Source organism: Nerophis ophidion, linkage group LG15, assembly GCF_033978795.1.
Source record: "Nerophis ophidion isolate RoL-2023_Sa linkage group LG15, RoL_Noph_v1.0, whole genome shotgun sequence".
In the NCBI taxonomy this organism is placed as follows: domain Eukaryota; kingdom Metazoa; phylum Chordata; class Actinopteri; order Syngnathiformes; family Syngnathidae; genus Nerophis; species Nerophis ophidion.
In genome coordinates this window covers 52,952,251-52,978,355 of record NC_084625.1, presented here as the reverse complement: position 1 = coordinate 52,978,355, position 26,105 = coordinate 52,952,251, and the positions used below count along the sequence as shown (strand labels likewise).

The 26,105-nt window shown below is 39.0% G+C and overlaps 1 protein-coding gene across 1 annotated transcript in view; it reads left to right on the top strand.

Annotated features, from left to right (window-relative positions):
* The window catches only part of LOC133569802 (partitioning defective 3 homolog), a 332,895-nt gene that overhangs the window by 53,308 nt on the left and 253,482 nt on the right, over window positions 1-26,105 (top strand). Inside the window, exon 2 of the mRNA XM_061922424.1 lies at window positions 7,706-7,807. Coding sequence (XP_061778408.1) covers window positions 7,706-7,807 — 102 coding nt within the window. The remainder of the gene's footprint in view (window positions 1-7,705; window positions 7,808-26,105) is intronic.

Below are 26,105 nucleotides of genomic sequence, written 5' to 3'. Positions count from 1 at the left end.
AATATTTAACAACACAAATACAACGTTGAAACATGCTTTTTGGCAACGTTTAATTAATGTCGGGTTTTGACGTTGATTTGACATTGAAATTTGACATTTCCCAACCAATATTCTACAACACAAATACCACAATGAAACAACATGCTTTTTGACCACGTTTAATTGTTAGGTAGTGATGTAAATTCCACCGTTGAAATTTGGTCATTTCCCAACCAATATTATACAACATGCTTTTTGACAACATTCAATCAATGTCGGGTTTTGATGTTGATTTGAACATTAAAATTTGGTCATTTCCCAACCAATATTATACAACATGCTTTTTGACAACATTTAATCAATGTCGGGTTTTGATGTTGATTTGAACATTAAAATTTGGTCATTTCCCAACCAATATTTTAATACACAAATACATCGTCAAAACATCCTTTTTGATGAAGTTTAATCAATTTTGGGCTCTGAAGTTGATTTGACCATTGAAATTTGGTAATTCCCCAACTAATATATTACAACACAAATACAATGTTGAAACATGCTTTTTGACAACGTTTAATCAATGTCTGGTTTTGACGTTGATTTGAAGATTGAAATTTGGTCATTTCCCAACCAATTTTCTATAACACAATTACAATATTGAAATAACATACTTTTTGACAATGTTTAATCAATGTTCGGTTCTGACGTTGATTTGACCATTGAATTTTGGTCATTTTCCCACCAATATTATACAATGTTGAAACATGCTTTTTGACAACCGTCAGTCAAATTTTGGTTGTGACTTTGATTTAAACATTGAATTTTGGTGATTTCCTAACCAATATTGTACAACACAAATACAACTTGAAACGTGCTTTTTGACAACGTTTAATCAATGTCGGGTTTTGACGTTGATTTGAAGATTGACATTTGGTCATTTCCCAACCAAAATATTGCAACAAAAATACAACGTTGAAACAACATGCTTTTTGATGACGTTTAATCAATGTCAGGTTCTGATGTTGATTTGAATATTGAATTTTGATGATTTCCTAACCAATATTCTGCAACACAAATACAACGCTGAAACATGCTTTTTGGCAACGTTTAATCAATGTCGGGTTTTGACATTGATTTGACATTGAAATTTGGTCATTTCCCAAACAATATTCTACAACACAAATACAACAATGAAACAACATGCTTTTTGACCACGTTTAATTGTCAGGAAGTGACGTTAATTCGACCGTTGAAATTTGGTAATTTCTCAACCAATTTTATACAACATGCTTTTTGACATTTAATCAATGTCGGGTTTTGACGTTGATTTGACATTAAAATTTGGTAATTTCCCAACCAATATTCTACTACACAAATACATCGTCAAAACATCCTTTTTGATGAAGTTTAATACATTTTGGGCTTTGAAGTTGATTTGACCATTGAAATTTGGTAATTCCCCAACTAATATATTACAACACAAATACAATGTTGAAACATGGTTTTTGACGACGTCAGGTTCTGATGTTGAATTGAATATTGAATTTTGATGATTTCCTAACCAATATTCTACAACATAAATATAACGTTGAAACATGCTTTTTGGCCACGTTTAATCAATGTCGGGTTTTGACGTTGATTTGAACATTGAAATATGGTCATTTCCCAACCAATATTCTACAACACAAATACAACGTTGAAACAACATACTTTTTGACCATGTTTAATTGTCAGTGACGTTACTTCGATCGTTGAAATTTGGTCATTTCCCAACCAATATTATATAATGTTGAAACAACATGCTTTTTGACAACGTTTAATCAACGTTGGGTTCTGACGTTGATTTGACCATTGAATTTTAGTAATTTCCCAACCAATATTCCACAACACAAATACGATGTTGCAACAACATGCTTTTTGACCACGTTTATTTGTCAGTGACGTTAATTCGACCGTTGAAATTTGGTCATTTCCCAACCAATATTATATATTGTTGAAACATGCTTTTTGACAACAGTCAGTCAAAGTTTAGTTGTGACGTTGATTTGAACATTGAATTTTGGGGATTTCCTAACCAATATTCTACAACACAAATACAACTTGAAACATGCTTTTTGGCCACGTTTAATCAATGTCGGGTTTTGACGTTGATTTGAACATTGAAATTTGGTCATTTCCCAACCAATATTCTACAACACAAATACAACGTTGAAACAACATGCTTTTTGACCATGTTTAATTGTCAGTGACGTTACTTCGACCGTTGAAATTTGGTCATTTCCCAACCAATAGTATATAATGTTGAAACAACATGCTTTTTGACAACGTTTAATCAACGTTGGGTTCTGACGTTGATTTGACCATTGAATTTTAGTAATTTCCCAACCAATATTCCACAACACAAATACGATGTTGCAACAACATGCTTTTTGACCACGTTTATTTGTCAGTGACGTTAATTCGACCGTTGAAATTTGGTCATTTCCCAACCAATATTATATATTGTTGAAACATGCTTTTTGACAACAGTCAGTCAAAGTTTAGTTGTGACGTTGATTTGAACATTGAATTTTGGGGATTTCCTAACCAATATTCTACAACACAAATACAACTTGAAACATGCTTTTTGGCCACGTTTAATCAATGTCGGGTTTTGACGTTGATTTGAACATTGAAATTTGGTCATTTCCCAACCAATATTCTACAACACAAATACAACGTTGAAACAACATGCTTTTTGACCATGTTTAATTGTCAGTGACGTTACTTCGACCGTTGAAATTTGGTCATTTCCCAACCAATAGTATATAATGTTGAAACAACATGCTTTTTGACAACGTTTAATCAACGTTGGGTTCTGACGTTGAATTGATCATTGAATTTCAGTAATTTTCCAACCAATATTCCACAACACAAATACAACTTTAAAACATGCTTTTTGATAACGGTCAGTCAAAGTTGGGTTCTGACGTTGATTTGAATATTGAAATTTGGTCATTTCCCAACCAATATTCTACAACACAAATACGACGTTGAAACAACATGCTTTTTGACCACGTTTAATTGTCAGTGTCGTTAATTCGACCGTTGAAATTTGGTCATTTCCCAACCAATATTATATAATGTTGAAACATGTTTTCTGACAACGTTTAATCAACGTTGGGTCCTGACGTTGATTTGAACATTGAATTTTGGGGATTTCCTAACCAATATTCTACAACATAAATACAACTTGAAACATACTTTTTGACCACGTTTAATCAATGTCAGGTCCTGACATGGATTGGACGATTGAAATTTGGTCATTTCCCAACCAATATTCTACAACACAAATACAACGTTGAAACAACATGCTTTTTGACGTTGTTTAATCAAAGTTGGGTTCTGACTTTGATTTGACTATTGACATTTGGTCATTTCCCAACCAACAACCTGAATCCAATGTCTTAATTTACCAAAACAACTATTTTGCAAAGTTGATTTAAAGTCAGTTTTAAAGGACATGTACGTATAATCAACGTTATATCAATGTCTTGCGCCTGCAGGGATAGTTCTATGTTTTGCCTGTGTAAAGTGTTTAAATTTGTGAAAAAAAACTATTTGGACACCTGACTATTCCGACCTACAGAACTCGTAGCTTTAACTACATTCTGCAAGTTTTGGGGTTTGTGGGGATTTTTTGGCAAGAACAAGTACTTGTTCATGGTTGTGTTGGAGATCAGTGTCTGGACCTACTTAGTATATATTTGTATCTCCGATTCAATTTGAGGTTGACACCGTCAAGAAGGTTGGCATGACAACACCTCCTTACCCTGCTCAGTTCTTCGTCCCCGTAATGGATTTACCACATGTTCCTCCCTAATAACATCCAAAAGGGGGAAAATACTGGAACACGGCAACATTCCCTTTGTGAGTTGGAGCAGTTTCCCTGGCTCACCGCAGTGGAGTTAAGTAAAACACAGCCTGAAGGCATCTGACCACAGACCCAAAGATAGCTCTGTTTGGAGGAGAGAGAGTGCTGAGGGAAACAAAGGGAGAGTGGGAGGTCAAAACATCGACCAGGCGTTTCTTCTCCGACGTGACCATGGAGGGAATAAATAGTCTTCCAGCTTGTCTGCATGGCAGGGCCAAAATCATCTTTATTCCCATTGATATTCTCATCACAATTAATGACACCATTATTCAAACTTGAGAATTTATTGCACCACAAAAACACAACTTTAAATTTAGTTTAAAATAAATAAATAAAAGGGCATACATTATTATTAAAATGTTAATAGCGATACAAAAACAATAAAATTCGGTTTTTCCATTTTGTTTTCAATTCTGTCTTTTAAGTAAAGTTAAAGTACCAATGATTATCACACACACACAAGGTGTGGCAAAATTATTCTCTGCATTTGACCCATCACTTTCGATCACCCCCCGGGAGGTGAGAGGAGCAGTGAGCAGCAGCGGTGGGCACGCCCGGGAATCATTTTTGGTGATTTAACCCCCAATTCCAACCCTTGATGCTGAGTGCCAAGCAGGGAGAAAACGGCTCCCATTGTTATAGTCTTTTATTGTCACAACCTACCCGTCTTAGGGCACTTTTTACACGTATTTTACTACCATAGAGAGTGAAATAGAGTTTAATAAAATATTTGTTTATTGACTGTAAAAGTCCTCACATTTGGACAATTTTGACCAGTCACATCGGATGGGGCACATCACGCTTTTATTGTGAAGGGAGGAAGTGCACTGTGCTGTCATTGGCAGGTTACCATATAATGCAGGGGTAGGGAACCTATGGCTCTAGAGCCAGATGCGGCTCTTTTGATGACTGCATCTGGCTCTCGGATAAATCTGAGCTAACACTGCTTAACACAATAAGTAATGACTAATTCCACTTGTAATCAAAGTGTTAAAAATAACGTTCAAAATATTAAACTTGCTCATGCATTTGAATCCATCCATCTTTTTTTCTACCGCACTTTATTTATTTTATTTTTTTTTTGGTTTGCCCTGCTGGGGGTTCTTCAGACCACCAAGAACCGACATGAAAGCTTGTTTCAGGGTTCCGATATTTTTTTATGTTTCAATAAGTCTCTCAGTTGCTTTCCAGCAATGGTCTTTTTCTCTTTCGTTCTCGCTCGCACTCTGGCTCCAGCTCCAACCCTGTCTCTCCTCCTGGCTGCTGCTTATAACAGAGCGACAGGTGATTAGATAACAAGGCCCAGGTGGGTTGTCTATGCACCTGTCGCTGATTTTGAGGCCGGTCCTGGCACACCCCGATTCGCTGCAGGCCCGCAGGCCACGCCCCCTCCACAGTTAGCTTCAGAACATCAATGTTATTACAAAGAATAAGAGACCTATTATACTCTAGAAATGTTGGTCTTACTTAAAATTGCACGCGTTTAGTTGTGTTCAGTGTTGATAAAAAAATTATATGGCTCTTACGGAAATACATTTTTAAATATTCGGATTCTTGGCTCTCTCAGCCAAAAAGGTTCCCGACCCCTGATATAAGGAGACAATTTGAAGCTGAAAAAAAAAAAAATCACTGTTCTTTGATGTTACATCGATGTCGTTCACAACAACGCAAGCAGACGAAATGTTTTGATGGTGTAGGGCAGGGGTCTGCAACCACCGGGCTGCGGCTCAATTGGTACCGGGCCGCAGAATAATTTTTTATTATTTTTATTTTAATTTTTTTCTTTAAATCAACATCAAAAACACAAGTTACACTTACAATTAGTGCACCAACCCCCAAAAAACTCCCTTTTTCATGACAAAATGATCAAGCGCTGACCGGTCCGCAGCTAAAAAAAAGGTTGGGGACCGATGACTGTAGGGCAGTGTTTTTCAACCTTTTTTGAGCCAAGGTACATTTTTTGCGTTGAAAAAATTCAGAGGCACACAAGTAGCAGAACTCATTAAAAAATGAAACTCAGTTGACAGTAAAAAGTTGTTATCGCTATTGTTGGACATGACTTTAAAGGCCTACTGAAAGCCACTACTAGCCACCACGCAATGATGAAATATTAACATTGCAACACATGTCAATACGGCCGCTTTAGTTTACTAAATTACAATTTTAAATTTCCCGGGAGTTTCTTCTTGAAAATGTCACGTAATGATGACGTGTACGCAGGACGTCACACGTTTTTAGGAAGTATGAGCGCTACACACACACAGGTAAAAGTCGTTTGCTTTAACAGCATAATTACACAGTATTTTGGACATCTGTGTTGATGAATCTTTTGCAATTTGTTCAATTAATATTGGAAAAGTCAAAGTAGAAAGATGGAGTTGGGAAGCTTTAGCCTTTAGCCACACAAACACACGGTGATTCCTTGTTTAAAATTATATACTACTTTTTTATTAAGAATAAGATATTTGGAAGACAAAAAAATAACACATTTCTTGACCGAGTTGATGCTAACTATTCAATCGACTCGGAGCCTATTTGGGAGCTTTTGACTAATGAAGTCTTCATGGCTCACCTATTTTGTAACAGAAGCTTAGATATAATAGACTGCCTTTTCAATAAAAGGAGCACAACTATGGAACTCTCTACCTGACAGTTTGGAAAGTATCAAACAAAATCGTGGCTAGTTGAGCAACAGTCGTGTTCCAATGTTTAGGTTTTACTAATTTTTACTAATTGTTTTTTGTTTGATCTAGTCTGCACTGTGTGTCATTATTATTATTGGCTTTCATCTTGTTTGCACTTTGTCTGTGTTATTATTATCATTATCGAATCCTAGGTCTTTTCCTTTTAATTTTCCTATTTTTAATGATGTTAGATCTGTGTTGTTGTTGTTGTTGTTGTTGTTGTTGTTGTTGGGGACAAGTGTTGTAAATTAGCTTTGGCTGCAAACACTATGATGCATTGATTGGATAACTGTTTCAGATGTGTGTGTGTGTTTGTGTGTGTGCGTGTGTGTGTGTGTGTGTGTGTGTGTGTGTGTGTGTGTGTGTGTGTGTGTGTGTATGTATGTATATATACATACATGTATGTATGTATGTATACATGTATGTATATATACATGTATATGTGTCTATGTATATATATATATGTGTGTGTATGTGTGTGTGTGTACATATACATATATATATATATATATATATATATATATATATATATTATATAATATATGTGGATCTATATGTGTGTGTGTTTATGTGTGTATATATATATATATATATATATTTACATATAAAATAGGTTTTCCCACACATTCATTTACGGCCGCCACAAATAAATAAAAAAATTAAAAAAATGTTTTTATTTTTATTTTTTTTGCTTTCGACTCGCTCGACCGCTCATAAAAGCAATGGGACTCTGTCTGTGAATGGAGCTTGTAGTTGCATATTATACAAATATGTAAATATTATACAAATATGTATATGAATATGTACATAAAGTGTTGTAATTATATTCCAACTCCGCGTTCTTCTTGGTCATCGCCGCCGTCGCTGCCACCCCGCCCCCCGCCGCCTGACCTGTAGGAAACCGTGTGTGTATATATATATATAGATATATATATATATATATATTTATGATATAAAATACAATAAATCATATTTCATAACAAGTTTCTGTAGCAACTGGGTTATGACCCACATAGTGATGAGATCAGCTGATTGCAACATCTGGCAATGATCATGTGTTATGTCTCTTTAATAACCCTACATCCATATGATGCAAACATCTTATTAAAAACAAGCCCTTTCCCCCCCCCAGGACTCCAGCTACTGGGTTCAGGTCCACCGGTTGGAACACCACGACGGAGGAATCCTGGACTTGGGCGACGTGCTGTGCGACGTGGCGGATGACAAAGACAGGGTGAGTTTGGCATTGGGTCCATTTTGTTTTGTGTTACTTTTGCTGCCTGTTGCGTCTTCTGTCTGCATGCACCTTCTGTGGCGGGAGACTGGAGTGAAAACAGTTGGGCTCTGGTCCAGAATGCATTCCTCTTCTTTTTCTGACTGTAGACATTACACAACAGTCAAGCCTACGCTTGGAAATGGTGCACATGTGCCGTGTTACTGCTCCTTTTGGATTGTGTGTATTGGTGGAGGAGAGGTGTTAACGTTTGTCAGAGTTAGCTCCACCCAGCTGTGCTCCTGTCCAGTGTTTAGACATAGTCCCGTTTTGTGGCTCTCATGGGACCAGGACTGGGTCTGTGCCTAATATGCACCACCTCTTTGGGATTCAATAATAAGTACTATTTGTCTTTAAAAATGCACAAGTTCACCACCAGAGGCCGCTGTGTACACACCTAGAAAGTACAGTTGTTCCACCCTAACGTTTGTACAGTAAAAGTTCAAATGTAACTAATTATTTTCTTCTTTGGGATGATTTTAAATCTTCCTCTGTGTTGAAACATGTGCACAACAGTTTGTGTGCACACTGTGTGGGTGTTTGTTTCCTCCTCTGCCCGTTGTGGTAAATCCAGTCCGTCCAGTTTTCCTTACCTGCTCAGGTCCTTGTTTCTCCTTATTTTACCAGCAGTTGTTCACCAAGGACTTGTCCTCTGGTCATGTTCTCCAGCTTGTCAGGAAAGTTGATCCGTGGAATTGTTTACTTCCTGTCGTCACATGTTATCCACGTAGCAGCGGTTTTGACCGAAGGCCGTTATGTCGGCTCTACCTGTCAGTCCGACGGTTCGAATCCAAGATGTCTGGCACAGGTTTAACCGTTACAAGACTATGATTCATACACACTACAGCTGTCAGTTTCAGTTTCTAATAGGTGTGCGGTTGCAGAATACAAGTCAACAGTTTTGTCTTGCACGGACTCTCCAGGGTGGACTTGACCCCATGTCGTCCTCTTGTCCTGGCTGGTTTCACCTCAGTTTTGCTGCTTTCTGCTGCCATCTGTTGGACAGTAGCAAGAAGCGCAGGTTCATGAGACATCTGGCACAGCTGCAATTGATAGAAACACAACTAAACAAAATTATATCTAATTGATGTTGTTGAATAATTCTCTCGAACAATTTCATTTTTTCTAAAAATGTATTCCTATTTTATTATTTATTAATTATTACTATTTTTTATCAATCAGTTTAACAAAATTATACACAATAATAATACATACACAATTCCAAACCAAGCAACATTCAGATTAGCAATCAACCAAGTCATTGAGAAGACACACAAACATGACACAAAACAATAAAGTAGTCAAACAAAATGTAATATCAACAGCAGTTTTAAAATTAATAGGAATTCCAACATAAAACTGATGAAAAATCCCTCATTTACTTTATCATCACAGCCATTTTTGAAAAATCAAAAACATAAAAAAAGATCAATAGTTTCACAGTGATTTGCATCATATCTCATAAGCTTGACAACATCCATCCATTTTCTACCGCTTATTCCCTTGTGGAGTCGCGGGGGGCGCTGGCGCCTATCTCAGCTACAATCGAGCGGAAGGCGGGGTACACCCTGGACAAGTCGCCACCTCATCGCAGAGCTTGACAACAATTAATTTATATTTTTAATTCTTATTTTAAACATGTTTTATTCATTTTTTCAATTCAATTGTCGTTATTTTATAAAAGTCTGTACACTTAAAAATTTGATATGATTTGGCAGTATTATTTCACACACAAAAAAAGTACAATGTAAATAAACTTATCTCAAAAGGGTAATGGGAAGAAGTATAAACTTTTTGAACCCCCCTTTTTTTACCTACCGTATTTCCTTGAATTGCCGCCGGGTATATAGTACGCGCCTGCCTAGAATTACTGCCGGGTCAAACTTGTTTCGCAAAATAATTAGCGCATCTTAGCATTACTGTCGGCTATGTTTTGTTAATATACCGTAGCTGCGTGTGTCAAATATGAGTTATTAAATGACTCCCGCCTCCTGGTGGTAGAGGGCGCTAGTGATCCTTCTTGCGACTACTCGGCTGCAGAAGAAGTGACAACAAGCAGCAAGAGTTGATTTTTTCCTCTCGCTTGCCCTTTTAAAATGGAGGATAACATATCTAAAATAAAACAATTTTCTAAACTGGACTTCCAATCGAAGCAGGAGGTAATAAAGGAAGATCTCCATCGAGACAGAGATACTTTTAAAACTGAAGACAGATAAGGAAGACTTTTATAAAGATGTTATCGATGCTTTTGATCAGAAGGAGCTGCGCATGGACTTCATTTATAAGTGAAGGTAAGACCATAACGTTTTTTTAATTAAACGTTGGTCGCTACATCTGTAAGTGCAAGTTAAAGCTATGCTATGCAAAGCAAAAGCCATTTATCAACAACACCCAAGGAACGCCGCTTGCTTCGCTGGCCCCGAGCTCATCTAAGATGGACTGATGCAAAGTTGAAAAGGTTTCTGTGGTCCGACGAGTCCACATTTCAAATTATATTTGGAAACTGTGGACGTGGTGTCCTCTGGAACAAAGAGGAAAATAACCATCCAGATTGTTATAGGCGCAAAGTTGAAAAGCCAGCATCTGTGATGGTATGGGGGTGCATTAGTGCCCAAGGCATGGGTAACTTACACATCTGTGAAGGCACCAATAATGTTGAATGGTCCTTACAGTTTTTGGAGCAACATATGTTGTCATCCAAGCAACGTTATCATGGACGCCCCTGCTTATTTCAGCAAAACAATGCCAAGCCACGTGTTACAACAGCATGGCTTAGTTAAAAAAAAAAGTGCGGGTACTTTCCTGGCCCGCCTGCAGTCCAGACCTGTCTCCCATGGAAAATGTGTGGCGCATTATGAAGCGTAAAATAGGACAGCGGAGACCCCGGACTGTTGAAGGACTGAAGCTCTACATAAAACAAGAATGGGAAAGAATTCCACTTTCAAAGCTTCAACAATTAGTTTCCTCAGTTCCCAAAGGTTTATTGAGTGTTGTTAAAAGAAAAGGTGATGTAACACAGTGGTGAACATGCCCTTTCCCAACTACTTTGGCACCTGTTGCAGCCATGAAATTCTAAGTGAGTTATTTGCAAAAAAAAATTAAGTTTATGAGTTTGAAAATCAAATATCTTATCTTTGTGTGCATTCAACTGAATATGGGTTGAAAAGGATTTGCAAATCATTGTATTCCGTTTATATTTACATCTAACACAATTTCCCAACTCATATGGAAACGCGGTTTGTATGTCAATGAAGTGTCCACAAACTCCTCCTTCTGCTCATCTTGTCTATTTACTAGCTTCTCATGCACAATTCAACTCTCCATCTTTATTAATCATGTCGCAGGTCCACCATTCTTGTACATTTCATTCTTTGTGGTTTATATTGCACTCATTCGTCAGTGTTGACATTAGGTTGAGTCGATGTTTGGTCCCCCGGTGTTTAAAGTCTTGATTAGGAGTCAAAGAAGTGGGTCCCCAAGGCGTGATGGGATCACGGTCCGATCCTCAATCCTCAGCGGTGATGATGTTCATTACTGCAGGAACTAATGAGTCAGCTCTTCAGTGCCGGGCAGATCCTCGGCTGCAGTTGCAGCTTCCGAGCACTAAGAGGCGCTGGAGTCATACGTGCTGGCCTGTAAGTAGGCCAGCAGGAGCTGCAGGAGACCACAGGCAACACTTTGGTGTGTCTTCTACTCATCTTTTCACCATTTCTTCCCTTTTCTCAATACTTCATGAACGTCAACACCATCGGTTGTGTCTTATGTCACCTGCTTGATACCGCAGCCGCATAAATAGCTACCGCCCGCCCCCCCGCCGTGGTCAATTTGCACTTTCATGAGCCCTGACGTTGGCATTGCCATGGCAACAGCTGCCAGACACCTGTGCCGGGTCAAGATCAAGCAGTGAGTGAAATTAGCCAGGGTCCCAGCAGCTGCCCCCCCACACCCAGGGACCAGAACCAGAGACTAATTACTAATCACTAAGTGTGTGATCGGGCCGGACAATCAATCGAATTTTAATTTCAATCATGGATGTTAATTTGCATGCAAATTCCAGAGCTCGTGATGGTGAAACAGATGAAAAAAAAACATGTCTACTAGAAGATTGGCATGTGACAATTAAGGTTGTACGGTATATCTGTGTTAGAATAGTACCGCCATACTAATCAATCATTTTCAGTACTATACCGCAGAGGAGGGTAGAGTTGTCACGTGGGGGTCTCATTTTAATGCGGGATCGTTCCTCCAACGCAAACATAGACACTCCGGACAACAACTAAAAGGTAAGAATGATTTATTAACAAAACACTGGTACAAAAACAGACGAAAAGAAACGCGTGGCGAAAGCACAGAAGCTAATGCTAACACTAGCACAGGATCAGGTAACAAGAAATCTAGAATTACCAACGAAACAGTTGCATACCGCAAACAAGGGACCAAGACCGACTGACGGGACAAGGCAGGCTTAAATAAGGAAGTAATTAACAAAAACAGGTGTGCGTCTGGAACCCTCAGCAGGTGAAATTAATATGTTGCCATGGTGACCAAACTGACTCACAAAAAGGTACACAAACAACAAAGGGAGTCCAAACTAACAGAAAATAACTAAACTAAACATGATCCAGACTACGGATCATGACCAGAGTAGCCAGAAATTGTACTCAAGTAAGAGTACTGTTACTTTAGAGATTTATTACTCAAGTAAAAGTAAGGAGTAGTCATCCAAATATTTACTTGAGTAAAAGTAAAAAGTATGTTGTGAAAAAACTACTCAAGTACTGAGTAACTGATAAGTAACCTGTTCGTTTAATAATTACGGCAACAAATAATGCACAAAAACATAAAAATAGCAATGAGCAAATTCATAGCCAGGAATATCTCTTAAGCAACTAAAACAATAATATATATGAAATAATAATACATTAAAATAAAGAAATTAAGGCAAATTGAGCCACTATAACTTAACAGCACCATAGGCTCAGTAGGCATTTATTGATTGATTGAAACTTGTATTAGTAGATTGCACAGTACAGTACATATTCCCTACAATTGACCACTAAATGGTAACACCCCAATAAGTTTTTCAACGTTAATTAATTACTTAATAAATGACCAAGTCGAGGTAATCTACCTCATATGTGTGTGTGTGTATATATATGTATATATATATATATATATATATATACATGTATGTATGTATGTATGATCCATATATTTGAGATGATAATTGGTTTAACTGGATAACTGAATAGCAAGAAGATCTCAAGGTGGAACATCTCTCCACATTTACTGAAGATATTCTCAACGTGTGCTCCTTCCAGAGGTTGGAGGACACTTTTTCATTTCTTTCCCCTCCGAGGCCTGTGTTGTTGTTTATTAGGTCTGCCGTTTTGTAGCTCTGCTTCCTGGGGAAAGATGTAGTAGTGGCTCCTTCTCGGCTGCTCTGGCCTCACATTAAACATGACACTCCCTCACAGCTGAAATAATCACACTTCTTCATCAGGGGAACCGCAGGATTTACTGGGGATATTTCAGCTTTTTCAAACCTCCAAAATAATAGCACTTTTATGGTAATTAATTGAAGTTTTGAGTGCATATGGATGGTCTAGGTGTGTATGCTCCTGTAAACCACCATCCTCTGCATTCATGTTGTACGGTATACTGGTGCTAGTATACTGGTGCTAGTATACTGGTACTAGTATACTGGTGCTAGTATACTGGTGCTAGTATACTGGTACTAGTATACTGGTACTAGTATACTGGTACTAGTATACTATCGTGGTACTATACTCTGTTGGAAAAGTACTGCTTCCCCATTTTTACATTTTTTTTTAAATTAACGGACATGTGGGCACTTTGTCACGTTGTGACATTGCTGGTTTCACGAGCAGAGGAGCATGTTGGGCAGCGCACACACACAGAGTACTTACAAGCAGACACAATGTAAAGACAGAAAAGGGAGAATGGGCGCATTTTGGTGTAAAAAGTAAAGATAAAGGTGAAGTTATAAAACTGAAACACCCTCAGGAAGAGCTGCTTTCAGACATGACTAGCTAGGTGGTGGCTAACATCCATCCACAGTGTTTTAGCTACTTCTAAATCACTAATCCTCGCCTCCATGGCGACAAAGTACATTTCTTACATGTACCATTATCACTGGAGGACGAGGATTAGCTAAACATGCTTCACTACAGACCGTAGGAGGATACGATAGCTCACCGCTAACAGCAAGCTAGCGCTCCTCAATGTAAACAAATAGGTGGATCTACATTTGACATCCACTGTAATGATACCAAGTACAATAGCATATGTAGTCGATACTACAATGATTACTTTGGTATTTTTATCACAAAATCTTTTTTATAACATTATGTGTAAAAAACTCAGTAAATATGTCCTTGGACACATGAGGACTTTGATTATGACCAATGTATGATCCTGTAACTACTTGGTATCGGATCGCTACCTAAATGTGTGGTATCATCCAAAACTGATGTCAAGTTTCAAAGAAGAGAAGAATAAGTTGATTATTACATTTTAACAGATGTGTAGATAAAACATGTTAAAACAGAAAATAAGCAGATATGAACAGTAAAGGAACAAGTGGATTAAAAATAAAGTTTTACAGTTTGTCCCTCATAATGTGTACAAAATAATAGGCGTATAAATGACACAATATGTTACTGCGGACTAATTAGGAGTCTTTGTTTGTTTACTTACTACTAAAAGACAAGTTGTCTAGTATGTTCAACATTTTATTTAAGGACTAAATGACAATAATAAACATGTATCATCTACCCTAATATATATTTTTTTTAATACAATTTTACATAAGTCTTTGTAATTGTTTTTGGCTTTTTTTGTGCGCCTGGTATTTTACTTTCTGCCCTTATTTTGTAATGTCCACCTCTAGAGGTTGGAATATTTGGCCACCTCAAAGTTCGAGTATTGATGCATCTTTAATTTATGTACATTGATGCACTTTTAAATGTCTTTTCGCTTCACTCGATAAGCGTTTGTCACTTGCTACGTTTAAAAACCCTGCATTTTTAATAAGAAATTCCCACTCCATTTCATAAATTCATGGAAATGTTTGCAAAACTAACTTAATTGACCTCACAATAAAGGAGCTAGTCGGACCTCTGCAGTCAGACACATTTTCCCAATTGTCTGCGTGACTTTATTTACAGGAAATACATCGATTGACGTTTACTAATCGATCATCCAGGTCCGAATATTGATGCATCTAAAAATCGACGATTTCTCCCACCTATTACTCTGCGTTTTGTTCCCTGCTCAAAAGAAGTTCCGTGCCTCGTGCACTTGCCTTCTTTTGTTCTTCTCCACCCCCAGTTGCGTGTCCTCCTACGCCCTCTTGAGTGCTCTTTATTTTGCTATTGAATATTATTTTTACTCTCCGTCTGCCTTCCGTCTTTGCTAAGCTACGTTACAGCTCCTGACAGCAAGATTGTTGTATAAATATTCCCGCAATGTCTCCAAAAGTTGGTTTTAGGGCCCCTTTCAGTTGTTTTCAGTGGTGTGTGATGGCAATGATTGCTCACAACAGAAAGAAAGATGATCTACGGCATGGGTGTCAAACTCTGGCCCGCCGTGTAATTTAATTTGGCCCTTGAGGCAATATCTAATTAACATCACAGCTGGCCCGCCGTTATTACATAGCAGCGGTGCCGCCGTAACCGGGGGCGCCGCTAGGGATTTTGGGGCCAATGAAAAGAATCTTTACAGGGCCCCCAACACATAATTTCATATAATTTCATCATCATTAGGGGCCTCTCTGGGACCCCCTCCATTATGGGCCCCTAGAATCCGTATCCTCTACCCCCCTTTTCGGCGCCCCTGGCAGTAACACCGCAATTTCTCACACTTGCCAATCCTCCCGAAGTTCAGTGCCCCTCCCGAAAACCCCCGGGGCAAGAAAGCATTCTCCCGATTTTCACCCGGACAACAATATTGAGGGCAGGCCTTAACGGCACTGCCTTTAGCATTCTCTACAACCTGCCGTCACGTCCGCATTTCCTCCATACAAACAGCAAGCAGGCCCACTCGCATAATATATGCGGCTATTACACGCACATAAGTGAATCCAAGGCATACTTGGTCAATAGCCACACAGGTCACACTGAGGGTGGCCGTATAAACAACTTTATCACTGTTACAAATACGCGCCACACTGTGAACTCACACCAAACAAGAATGAGAAACACATTTCGGGAGAACATCTGCACTGTAACACAACAGAACAAATACCCAGAACCCCTTGCAGCACTAACTCTTTCGGGACGCTACAATATATTTTGATATTTACTTCAGAAGGCTGCAAATAGAAGAGGCATTACATTTGTATTTAAATTTTATTTGATATGCCATTGATATTTTTTAATTATTATTTTTATTTGAAACTCGATTTTGCTTGTCACTATAAAGTTATATAAGCCTTGCTTGTTTAATGTTTAATGCAAAACTGGTTTGGGTCCCTATTAAAAGGTTCATTTGTTCAACTTTGGCCCGCGGCTTTGTTCCGTTTTAAATTTTGGCCCACTCTATATTTGAGTTTGACACCCCTGATCTACGGCATAAAAGGAAGCAATATTTATGTCCCCCATTTGACTGCAAGATGGTTTAAGTGGTGTAACATTTGCAATATGACGAGGAAGGATGAAGAAAGGATGAACGTTGCGGTGAAACGATGTGGTAAAATCAGGTCATGTCACCAACCTTTCAGCCTGGAGATAAGCCAGTTAGTAGTGGAGGTGGCATTGATGTCTGCTCTGTGACAGCTGGAAAAATATTCCCGACATGATGTCAACTCTGGTAGTGATGGGGGTGGTTTGCCCAAGATGCGGCTTGAAATTGCCAAAATAAAGAAAACCTAGGGGCGGATAAAGCAATGATACTGTGACACATGACTAGTGAAGGTTGTTGTGTTGGACAGATGTCAGGACACTTGGGTTCTAGTGACGGGGCCAAACAAGGCAAGTGTCTGCACTTCTGTGCCCAGGCCTGGTTTTGACTTTCGGGGAGAAGATTTGGGTCAAAGACAAAGTATAAACTGTAGTGACAGATACAAGCCCCCCTGCTGGGCTCCTGGCACCCAACCATAAACCCAGAAGGGGTGCAGCAAAGTATTGTTTTTGTCTCTTCCACTGACGGACCTGTAGGGTCTTTGACCAAAATAGGGATGAAGACAATGTGGAGACATTCATTGAACGTCTAGTCTCCTTTTTCTGTGAGCCTCAGGACTAAATATCAATAATAATCCAAGAGGAAGAAAACAAATGTTTACATTTTTTTAAATGGTCTGCAAGACAAAACTGAAGTACTGTATGTTGATAACATTGAAATATGGGCCAGGCCGAGTTGGCGCTGACCAGGTCTGCCTTGATTAGAGGTAGTTTTTTACGAAAGTAGTGTTCGTCGCTACGAGCTCTATTGAATCGACTTAAACCAAGTCACAGTCCAGTCTTTGGGAAACCATTCTATTACGATTCCTAAGCTATGATTCAATTAAAAATCGATTATTGATTCATCTTTAACTTATGTATATTGATGCAGCTTCACTGTTATTTTCCTGTCACTAAATACTTGCAACTTTTAAAAGTTGTGGATTTGTAATAAGAGAGTTCAATTATCACTTTTATTAAATCAATGAAAATGTGTGCAAAACTGGAACAAACGTTCCCTAAAATAAAGGAGCTGGTCGGATCTCTTTGTGAGGTAAATAAATACACGTTTTCAATGATAAAAATAATAGATTTTATTTTTAAAAAGCACTTTACATTGAGCAAACAACCTCAAAGTGCTACTGTGTTTATACAAATAATACAAAGATAATAAAAATAAAAACTAGAACTAGCACGCATATATCTAAAAAAAGGCTTTTTTAAAAGGAAGGGTTTTTAAGCCGTTTTTAAAATCACACACAGTCTGTGGCGCCCTCAGGTGGTCAGGGAGAGCTGTCTCCTATTGTTCATGGCTTTGTCCTCATTGGTTGGAGGAGGTTAGCTTGTCCGTGGCGGAGGTGTCCTGTGTAGGATTTGGGTGTGTGCAGTTCTTTGAGGTAGAGGGGGGCATTTCCATGGAGGCACTGGTGGGTTAGTAGGGAGACTTTGTATTCAATCCTGAGTGGAACAGGAAGTCATTGAAGGAATTTGGTGTGATGTGGTCGTATTTCCGCATTTTGTTCTGGGTCCTGGCAGCACTATTTTGTAAGTACTGACGTTTCTGGGTGTTCTTGCTGGGGATCCCAAGTTGCAGTAGTCTAGTCTTTAGAACTGTCTGAATTACTTTATTTACAATAAATAAATCAATTATTTACTTTTACTAATCGATTTTATAGCCGTCCGTGTCTGAATTGCGATGACATATTCCGTGGCCTTGTGGTTAGAGTGTCCGCGCTGAGATGGGTAGGTTGTGAGTTCAAACCCCGGCCAAGTCATACCAAAGACTATAAAAATGGGACCCATTACCTCCATGCTTGGCACTCAGCATTAAGGGTTGGAATTGGGGGTTAAATCACCAAAAATGATTCCCTGGCGCGGCACCGCTGCTGCTCACTGCTCCCCTCACCTCCCATGGGTTAAATGCCGAGGACACATTTCACCACACCCAGTGTGTGTGACAACAATTGAGACATCATTTCTCATCTGCGCCATGTTTCCTAGTACCGTGTGACAGATATGTTTCCTAGTAACATGTGAGAGATATGTTTCCTAGTAACATGTGACAAATATGTTTCCTAGTAACATGTGACAAATATGTTTCCTAGTAACGTGTGACAGATATGTTTCCTAGTAACATGTGAGAGATATGTTTCCTAGTAACATGTGACAAATATGTTTCCTAGTAACGTGTGACAGATATGTTTCCTAGTAACGTGTGACAGATATGTTTCCTAGTAACGTGTGACAGATATGTTTCCTAGTACCGTGTGAAAGATATGTTTCCTAGTACCGTGTGAAAGATATATTTCCTAGTAACATGTGAGAGATATGTTTCCTAGTAACGTGTGACAGATATGTTTCCTAGTAACGTCTGACAGATATGTTTCCTAGTAACGTGTGAAAGATATGTTTCCTAGTACCGTGTGAAAGATATGTTTCCTAGTAACATGTGAGAGATATGTTTCCTAGTAACGTGTGACAGATATGTTTCCTAGTAACGTCTGACAGATATGTTTCCTAGTAACGTGTGAGAGATATGTTTCCTAGTACCGTGTGAAAGATGTTTCCTAGTAACATGTGACAGATATGTTTCCTAGTAACGTGTGAGAGATATGTTTCTTAGTACCGTGTGAAAGATGTTTCCTAGTACCGTGTGAAAGATATATTTCCTAGTAACATGTGAGAGATATGTTTCCTAGTAACGTGTGACAAATATGTTTCCTAGTAACATGTGACAGATATGTTTCCTAGTAACGTGTGACAGATATGTTTCCTAGTAACGTGTGACAGATATGTTTCCTAGTAACGTGTGAAAGATATGTTTCCTAGTAACGTGTGACAGATATGTTTCCTAGTAACGTGTGAGAGATGTTTCCTAGTACCGTGTGAAAGATATGTTTCCTAGTACCGTGTGAAAGATATGTTTCCTAGTACCGTGTGAAAGATATATTTCCTAGTAACATGTGAGAGATATGTTTCCTAGTAACGTGTGACAGATATGTTTCCTAGTACCGTGTGAAAGATATGTTTCCTAGTAACATGTGAGAGATATGTTTCCTAGTAACGTGTGACAAATATGTTTCCTAGTAACGTGTGACAAATATGTTTCCTAGTAACGTGTGACAAATATGTTTCCTAGTAACGTGTGACAGATATGTTTCCTAGTAACGTGTGACAGATATGTTTCCTAGTAACGTGTGACAGATATGTTTCCTAGTACCGTGTGAAAGATATGTTTCCTAGTACCGTGTGAAAGATATGTTTCCTAGTACCGTGTGAAAGATATGTTTCCTAGTACCGTGTGAAAGATATATTTCCTAGTAACATGTGAGAGATATGTTTCCTAGTAACGTGTGACAAATATGTTTCCTAGTAACGTGTGACAAATATGTTTCCTAGTAACGTGTGACAAATATGTTTCCTAGTAACGTGTGAGAGATATGTTTCCTAGTAACGTGTGACAGATATGGACGGCTGGTGCAGTGGGGGAGTGGCCGTGTGCAACCCGAGGGTCCCTGGTTCAAACCCACCTCGTCACGTCCGTTGTGTCCTGAGCAAGACACTTCACCCTTGCTCCTGATGGGTGCTGGTTAGCGCCTTGCATGGCAGCTCCCTCCATCAATGTGTGAATGTGTGTGTGAATGGGTAAATGTGGAAGTAGTGTCAAAGCGCTTTGAGTACCTTGAAGGTAGAAAAGCGCTATACAAGTACAACCCATTTATTTATCATTTACTTTAACTTTAACTTAATCTAAGAATTGATTATTTCCCCACCTCTACATTCCAGTATATCTACCAACTGATACCAAATATTAACCAACTGATACCAGATCCAGATGTGTCTGAGTGAAGTGGGACAAAAAGCAAAAGAAAAGGAGAAGACTGGGGAACGGGCACCGAGGCCACAAGCTCATTGAAGTCTGGCACAGGCGGTTGGCGTTGTCGACAGAGGCGGTGCCAAGGCTGGGGAGCTAAGCTTGGTTTTGAGCACTTTGGTCTGGCATATTGTCGCAGAGAGGAAGCGGAATCCCCCTTGAACAACACCGTGGTACACGCTCCCAGTGCCTCTGTTCTCCTTTTGAAAAGGCTCTTCAGATTAGCTTCTGTTCTGGTTTTTAATGCTGAGCTTACAAGCACACGCTGTAGTACCACGGCTGCCATGGCGCCTGAAAGCGATTTGGCTGGGATCCGGTTTTCTGCATTGCCGGTTTCTTTTGTCCTTATCTCCAGCTACCATCCTGGGTTTTCCACCCTGCTTGTCATTTCCATACTAGGACATGTTCAGGTCAGTGTTGTTTCCAGACACTGTTTCTTCAGTAGGTGTCTGTGTTCACCCTTCCATTACAATGTCTTCCATCTTCTTCAAAAGAACAGAATCTCACCACTTGAGTCTTGAACGGCAAGACATGGCGACGTTGGTAGTCTAGTCCCTACGTGAACGTGTTAGGTCTTTAGTACGACAGATGTGCCACAGCCTCAGGCCCGTCGGTTTCTAGCTCATGTGGTGAACAATGTTGTTGTTCACACTAGACTCAGACCGAGTCTTCCAATACTTTTCGAAGACACTCATTGATATGCTCAAACACAGACTTGGTGAGATGGGTTGATGGAAAAGCTGTGGCCTACATTGGGTGCGGTGGCTTCGGAGAAGTAGTACAATCATTGATTGAACTTGAATTGGACAGCACTATTTATCACTTCTTTACTTGCAGAGATCCTGATAACAGAAGTTGGGAGTCGGGTTGTCTCGATACCGATATTTTGGTACCAGTACCAACACGTATTTCGGTACTCTGCCATCCTTTTCTAAACAAAGGGGACCACAAGGAATTTCATTATTGGCTTAATTTGAACAAAAAAACTTAGTGTACATGAAACATATGTTTATTATTGTCATTTAGTCCTTCAATAAAATGTTGAACATACTAGACAACTTGTCTTTTAGTAGTAAGTAAATAAACAAAGACTCCTAATTAGTTTGCAGTAACATATTGTGTCATTTATACACCCTATTATTTTAGACACAATGTGAGGGACAAACTGTAAAAAAAAAAAGGATTATTAATCTACTTGTTCATTTACTGTTAATATTTTAACTTGTTTTGTCTACACTTCTGTTAAAATGTAATAATCACTTATATTTCTCTTCTTTGATACTTGAGATTAGTTTTGGATGATACCACACATTTAGGTATCAATCCGATACCAAGTAGTTACAGGATTATACAATAAAATATAATACCTAATCAATCAATATGGTTAAGAAATACTGATGTAAAGGGTAGGTGTCGCGCTGATTTCTGTTTTAACATGTTCTATCTACACTTCTGTTAAAATGTAATAATCACTTATTTTTCTCTTCTTTGATACTTGACTTAAGTTTTGGATGATACCACACCAAGTAGTTACAGGATCATACATTGGTCATATTCAAAGTCGTCATGTGTACAGGGACATATTTCCTGAATTTATAAATACAATATGAATTAAAATAAAAGTATGTTGTTAGAATAAAAAAATATTGATGTAATCATAGCAGTATTTACTACGGTAGATACTATAGTATCCAGCAGTATGGATATGGGAGCAGTATATACGCTCTTATACTTGGTGTCATTCCAGTGGATGTCAGGTGTAGACCCACCAATTTGTTTACATTGTGGCGCCGGTGAGCTATTGTATCCTCCTACGGTGTGTAGTAAAACATGTTTAGCTATTCCTCGTCCTCCAGTGATCATGGTACTTATTTTTTTTTGTTGCCAAAAAAGTCAAAATGCGTTCATTCTCCCTTTTCTGTCTACACACTGTTTGCTTGTATGTACTCTGTGTGCGTGCACTGCCGAACATGCTCCTCTGCTCGTAAAACCAGCAATGTCATAACGTGACTACGTGCCGTCATACTTAAATAAATAAATAAATATATATATATATATATATATATATATATATATATATATATATATATGGGTAACCGGTACTTATCAGAGTATAGTACCGTTTTTGATTGATTAGTACCACAATACTCCACTAGTACTGGTATACCGTACAACTGTAGTTGGGAGTGGTTGGCAGTCCTCTTTAGGACCGCCTGGCCTGAGACCAAAATACTCTGTCATGTTGTTTGTTTATGCTGTGTGACATCTTTGCAGGCACCATCTCATTGTGTTGATTGAATTGTGTTCTGCAAAACAATCATGGGATTAAACTAAATAACTTTCCTTGCTGCTGTCTGTATTAAGGATGTTCCCATAGGGCTTTTTTGCTGTTGATTACCCCAGCCAGCAGCCATGAGAGGGTCATTGGATGCTTGTTTATTTCCTTTTTGTTACAATGAATTGGAACAAAAACACTCTCAGCTTCAAATCAATGTAAACGTTAGATCTTCTCTCTTGGATTATTCCAACACAAAAACCAGGCCCTTGTCTTTTAAACCCTGTGTAGACCTGGAAAAAAAAACACCCTTAGTCTTCTTGTCCCTCAAAGATTGTGAACAATGGGCCAAATTCCCCAAAAAGTGCAGTTCCATTTTGAATTAAATTTTTAATGACACCATTTGGTGCTGTTTTATGTCCGTGTTGCACCTGGTGGGAAACTGGAGGTGGTTTGCACTTTGAGTGCTAACCATTCAGTCAATTAATCAATCAATGTTTACTTATATAGCCCTAAATCACGAGTGTCTCAAAGGGCTGCACAAGCCACGACATCCTCAGCTCAGATCCCACATCAGGGCAAGGAAAAACTCAACCCAATGGGATGACAATGAGAAACTTTGGAAGGGATCACAGATGTGGGGACCCACATAATAGTGTGAGAGTCCAGTCCATAGTGGATCTAACATAATAGTGAGAGTCCAGTCCATAGTGGATCTAACATAATAGTGTGATAGTCCAGTCCACAGTGATCTAACATAATAGTGTGAGAGTCCAGTCCATAGTGGATCTAACATAATAGTGTGATAGTCCAGTCCACAGTGATCTAACATAATAGTGTGAGAGTCCAGTCCATAGTGGATCTAACATAATAGTGTGATAGTCCAGTCCACAGTGATCTAACATAATAGTGTGAGAGTCCAGTCCATAGTGGATCTAACATAATAGTGTGAGAGTCCAGTACATAGTGGATCTAGCATAATAGTGTGAGAGTCCAGTACATAGTGGATCTAGCATAATAGTGTGAGAGTCCAGTCCAAAGTGGATCTAACATAATAGTGAGAGTCCAGTCCATAGTGGATCTAACATAATAGTGTGAGAGTCCAGTCCATAGTGGATCTAACATAATTGTGTGAGAGTCCAGTCCATAGTGGATCTAACATAATAGTGATAGTCCAGTCCATAGTGGATCTAAGATAATATTGTGAGAGTCCAGTCAATTTTGGATCTAACATAATAGTGTGAGTCCAGTCCATAGTGGATCTAACATAATAGTGAGAGTCCAGTCCATAGTAGATCTAACATAATAGTGTGAGAGTTCAGTCCATAGTGGATCTAACATAATAGTGTGACATTCCAGTCCATAGTGGATCTAAAATAATAGTGAGAGTCCAGTCCATAGTGGATCTAACATAATAGTGAGAGTCCAGTCCTTACTGGATCTAACATAATAGTGAGAGTCCAGTCCATAGTGGATCTAACATAATAGTGTGAGAGTTCAGTCCATAGTGGATCTAACATAATAGTGTGACAGTCCAGTCCATAGTGGATCTAACATAATAGTGAGAGTCCAGTCCATAGTGGATCTAACATAATAGTGAGAGTCCAGTCCATAGTGGATCTAACATAATAGTGAGAGTCCAGTCCTTACTGGATCCAACATAATAGTGAGAGTCCAGTCCATACTGGATTTAACATAATAGTGAGAATCCTGGTGCTGGGAGGTGATGGAGCAGACAACATGCTAGAACATAGAGAGTGTGTCCTAGCATGATGCCACAGACTTGTCTTCTTCCCTCTCTTCTACTTTTCCCCCAAACTTTGCTGGCCTTCCCAGCGATTTGAGGCCTCGTCTTCTCTCCCTGCGCCATGCTTCCCAGTTTGTTCTGTTCCTGACATAGCACCGTGTTTTCTGCAGATCAAACCTCTGCCGTCTCCAATTCTACGCTCAGCTTTCATGTGGTGTCATTATGTCTGGCAGAGAGAGAGAGAGAGAGAGAGAGAAGAGAAGTGAGAGCTATTTCATTTTGCTGTGTGGAGCTGCAGGTTGATATGAATATCAAAGACTTATTTTCCCGCCAGCAGGTGATGGTGCCTGTGGCGTTCTCTCACTGACAGGTGGTCTCTGCTGCTGCTGTTTGTGTCCACGTCTTTGCTTCTCCTCTTTACAAAACTACTCTCTCTCTCTCTCTCTCTCTCTCTCTCTCTCTATATATATATATATATATATATATATATATATACACATACATACATAATGTACAGTGGGGCAAAAAAGTATTTAGTCAGCCAGCGATTGTGCAAGTTCTCCCACTTCAAATGATGACAGAGGTCTGTTTTTTCATCATAGGTACACTTCAACTGTGAGAGACAGAATGTGAAAAAAAAAATCCAGGAATTCACATTGTAGGAATTTTAAAGAATGTATTTGTCAATTATGGTGGAAACCAAGTATTTGGTCAACAATTAAAGCGCTCACTGATGGAAGGAGGTTTTGGCTCCAAGTCTCACGATACATGGCCCCATTCATTCTTTCCTTAAAGGGGAACATTATCAGCAGACCTATGTAAGCGTCAATATATACCTTGATGGTGCAGAAAAAAGACCATCTATTTTTTTAACCGATTTCCGAACTCTAAACGAGTGAATTTTGGCGAATTAAATACCTTTCTGTTTATCACTTTGGAGGCGGGTAACACACCCGCTATTTTCATTTTCAACACATTACAAACACCGGGTCTCAGCTCATTTATTTTCCGTTTCTTTGACTATTTTTTGGAACCTTGGAGACATCATGCCTCGACGGTGTGTTGTCGGAGGGTGTAACAAAACTAACAGGGAGGAATTCAAGTTGCACCACTGGCCCCAAGATGCCAAAGTGTCTGCCGCCAGACCCCCATTGAATGTGCCAGAGTGTCTCCACATTTGACCGGCGATGCTAAGGCAGACATGGCACAGAGATGTATGGATAACCTGCAGATACATTTGCAACGATAAAGTCAACAAAATCACAAAGGTGAGTTTTGTTGATGTTGACTGCCAGCTAATCAATGCTAACATGCTACGCTAATCGATGCTAACATGCTATTTACCGGCGGTGCTAAGACAGACATGGCACAGAGATGTATGGATAACCTGCAGATGCATTTGCAACGATAAAGTCAACAAAATCACAAAGGTGAGTTTTGTTGATGTTGACTGCCAGCTAATCGATGCTAACATGCTACGCTAATCGATGCTAACATGCTATTTACCGGCGGTGCTAAAGCAGACATGGCACAGAGATGTATGGATAACCTACAGATGCATTTGCAACTATATTACGTTTCCTTCCACCCACATTTAATGTGAAACAAACACTTACCAATCGACGGATTTAAGTTGCTCCAGTGTCAAAAGATGCGAAAGTCCTGATCGTTTGGTCCGCACA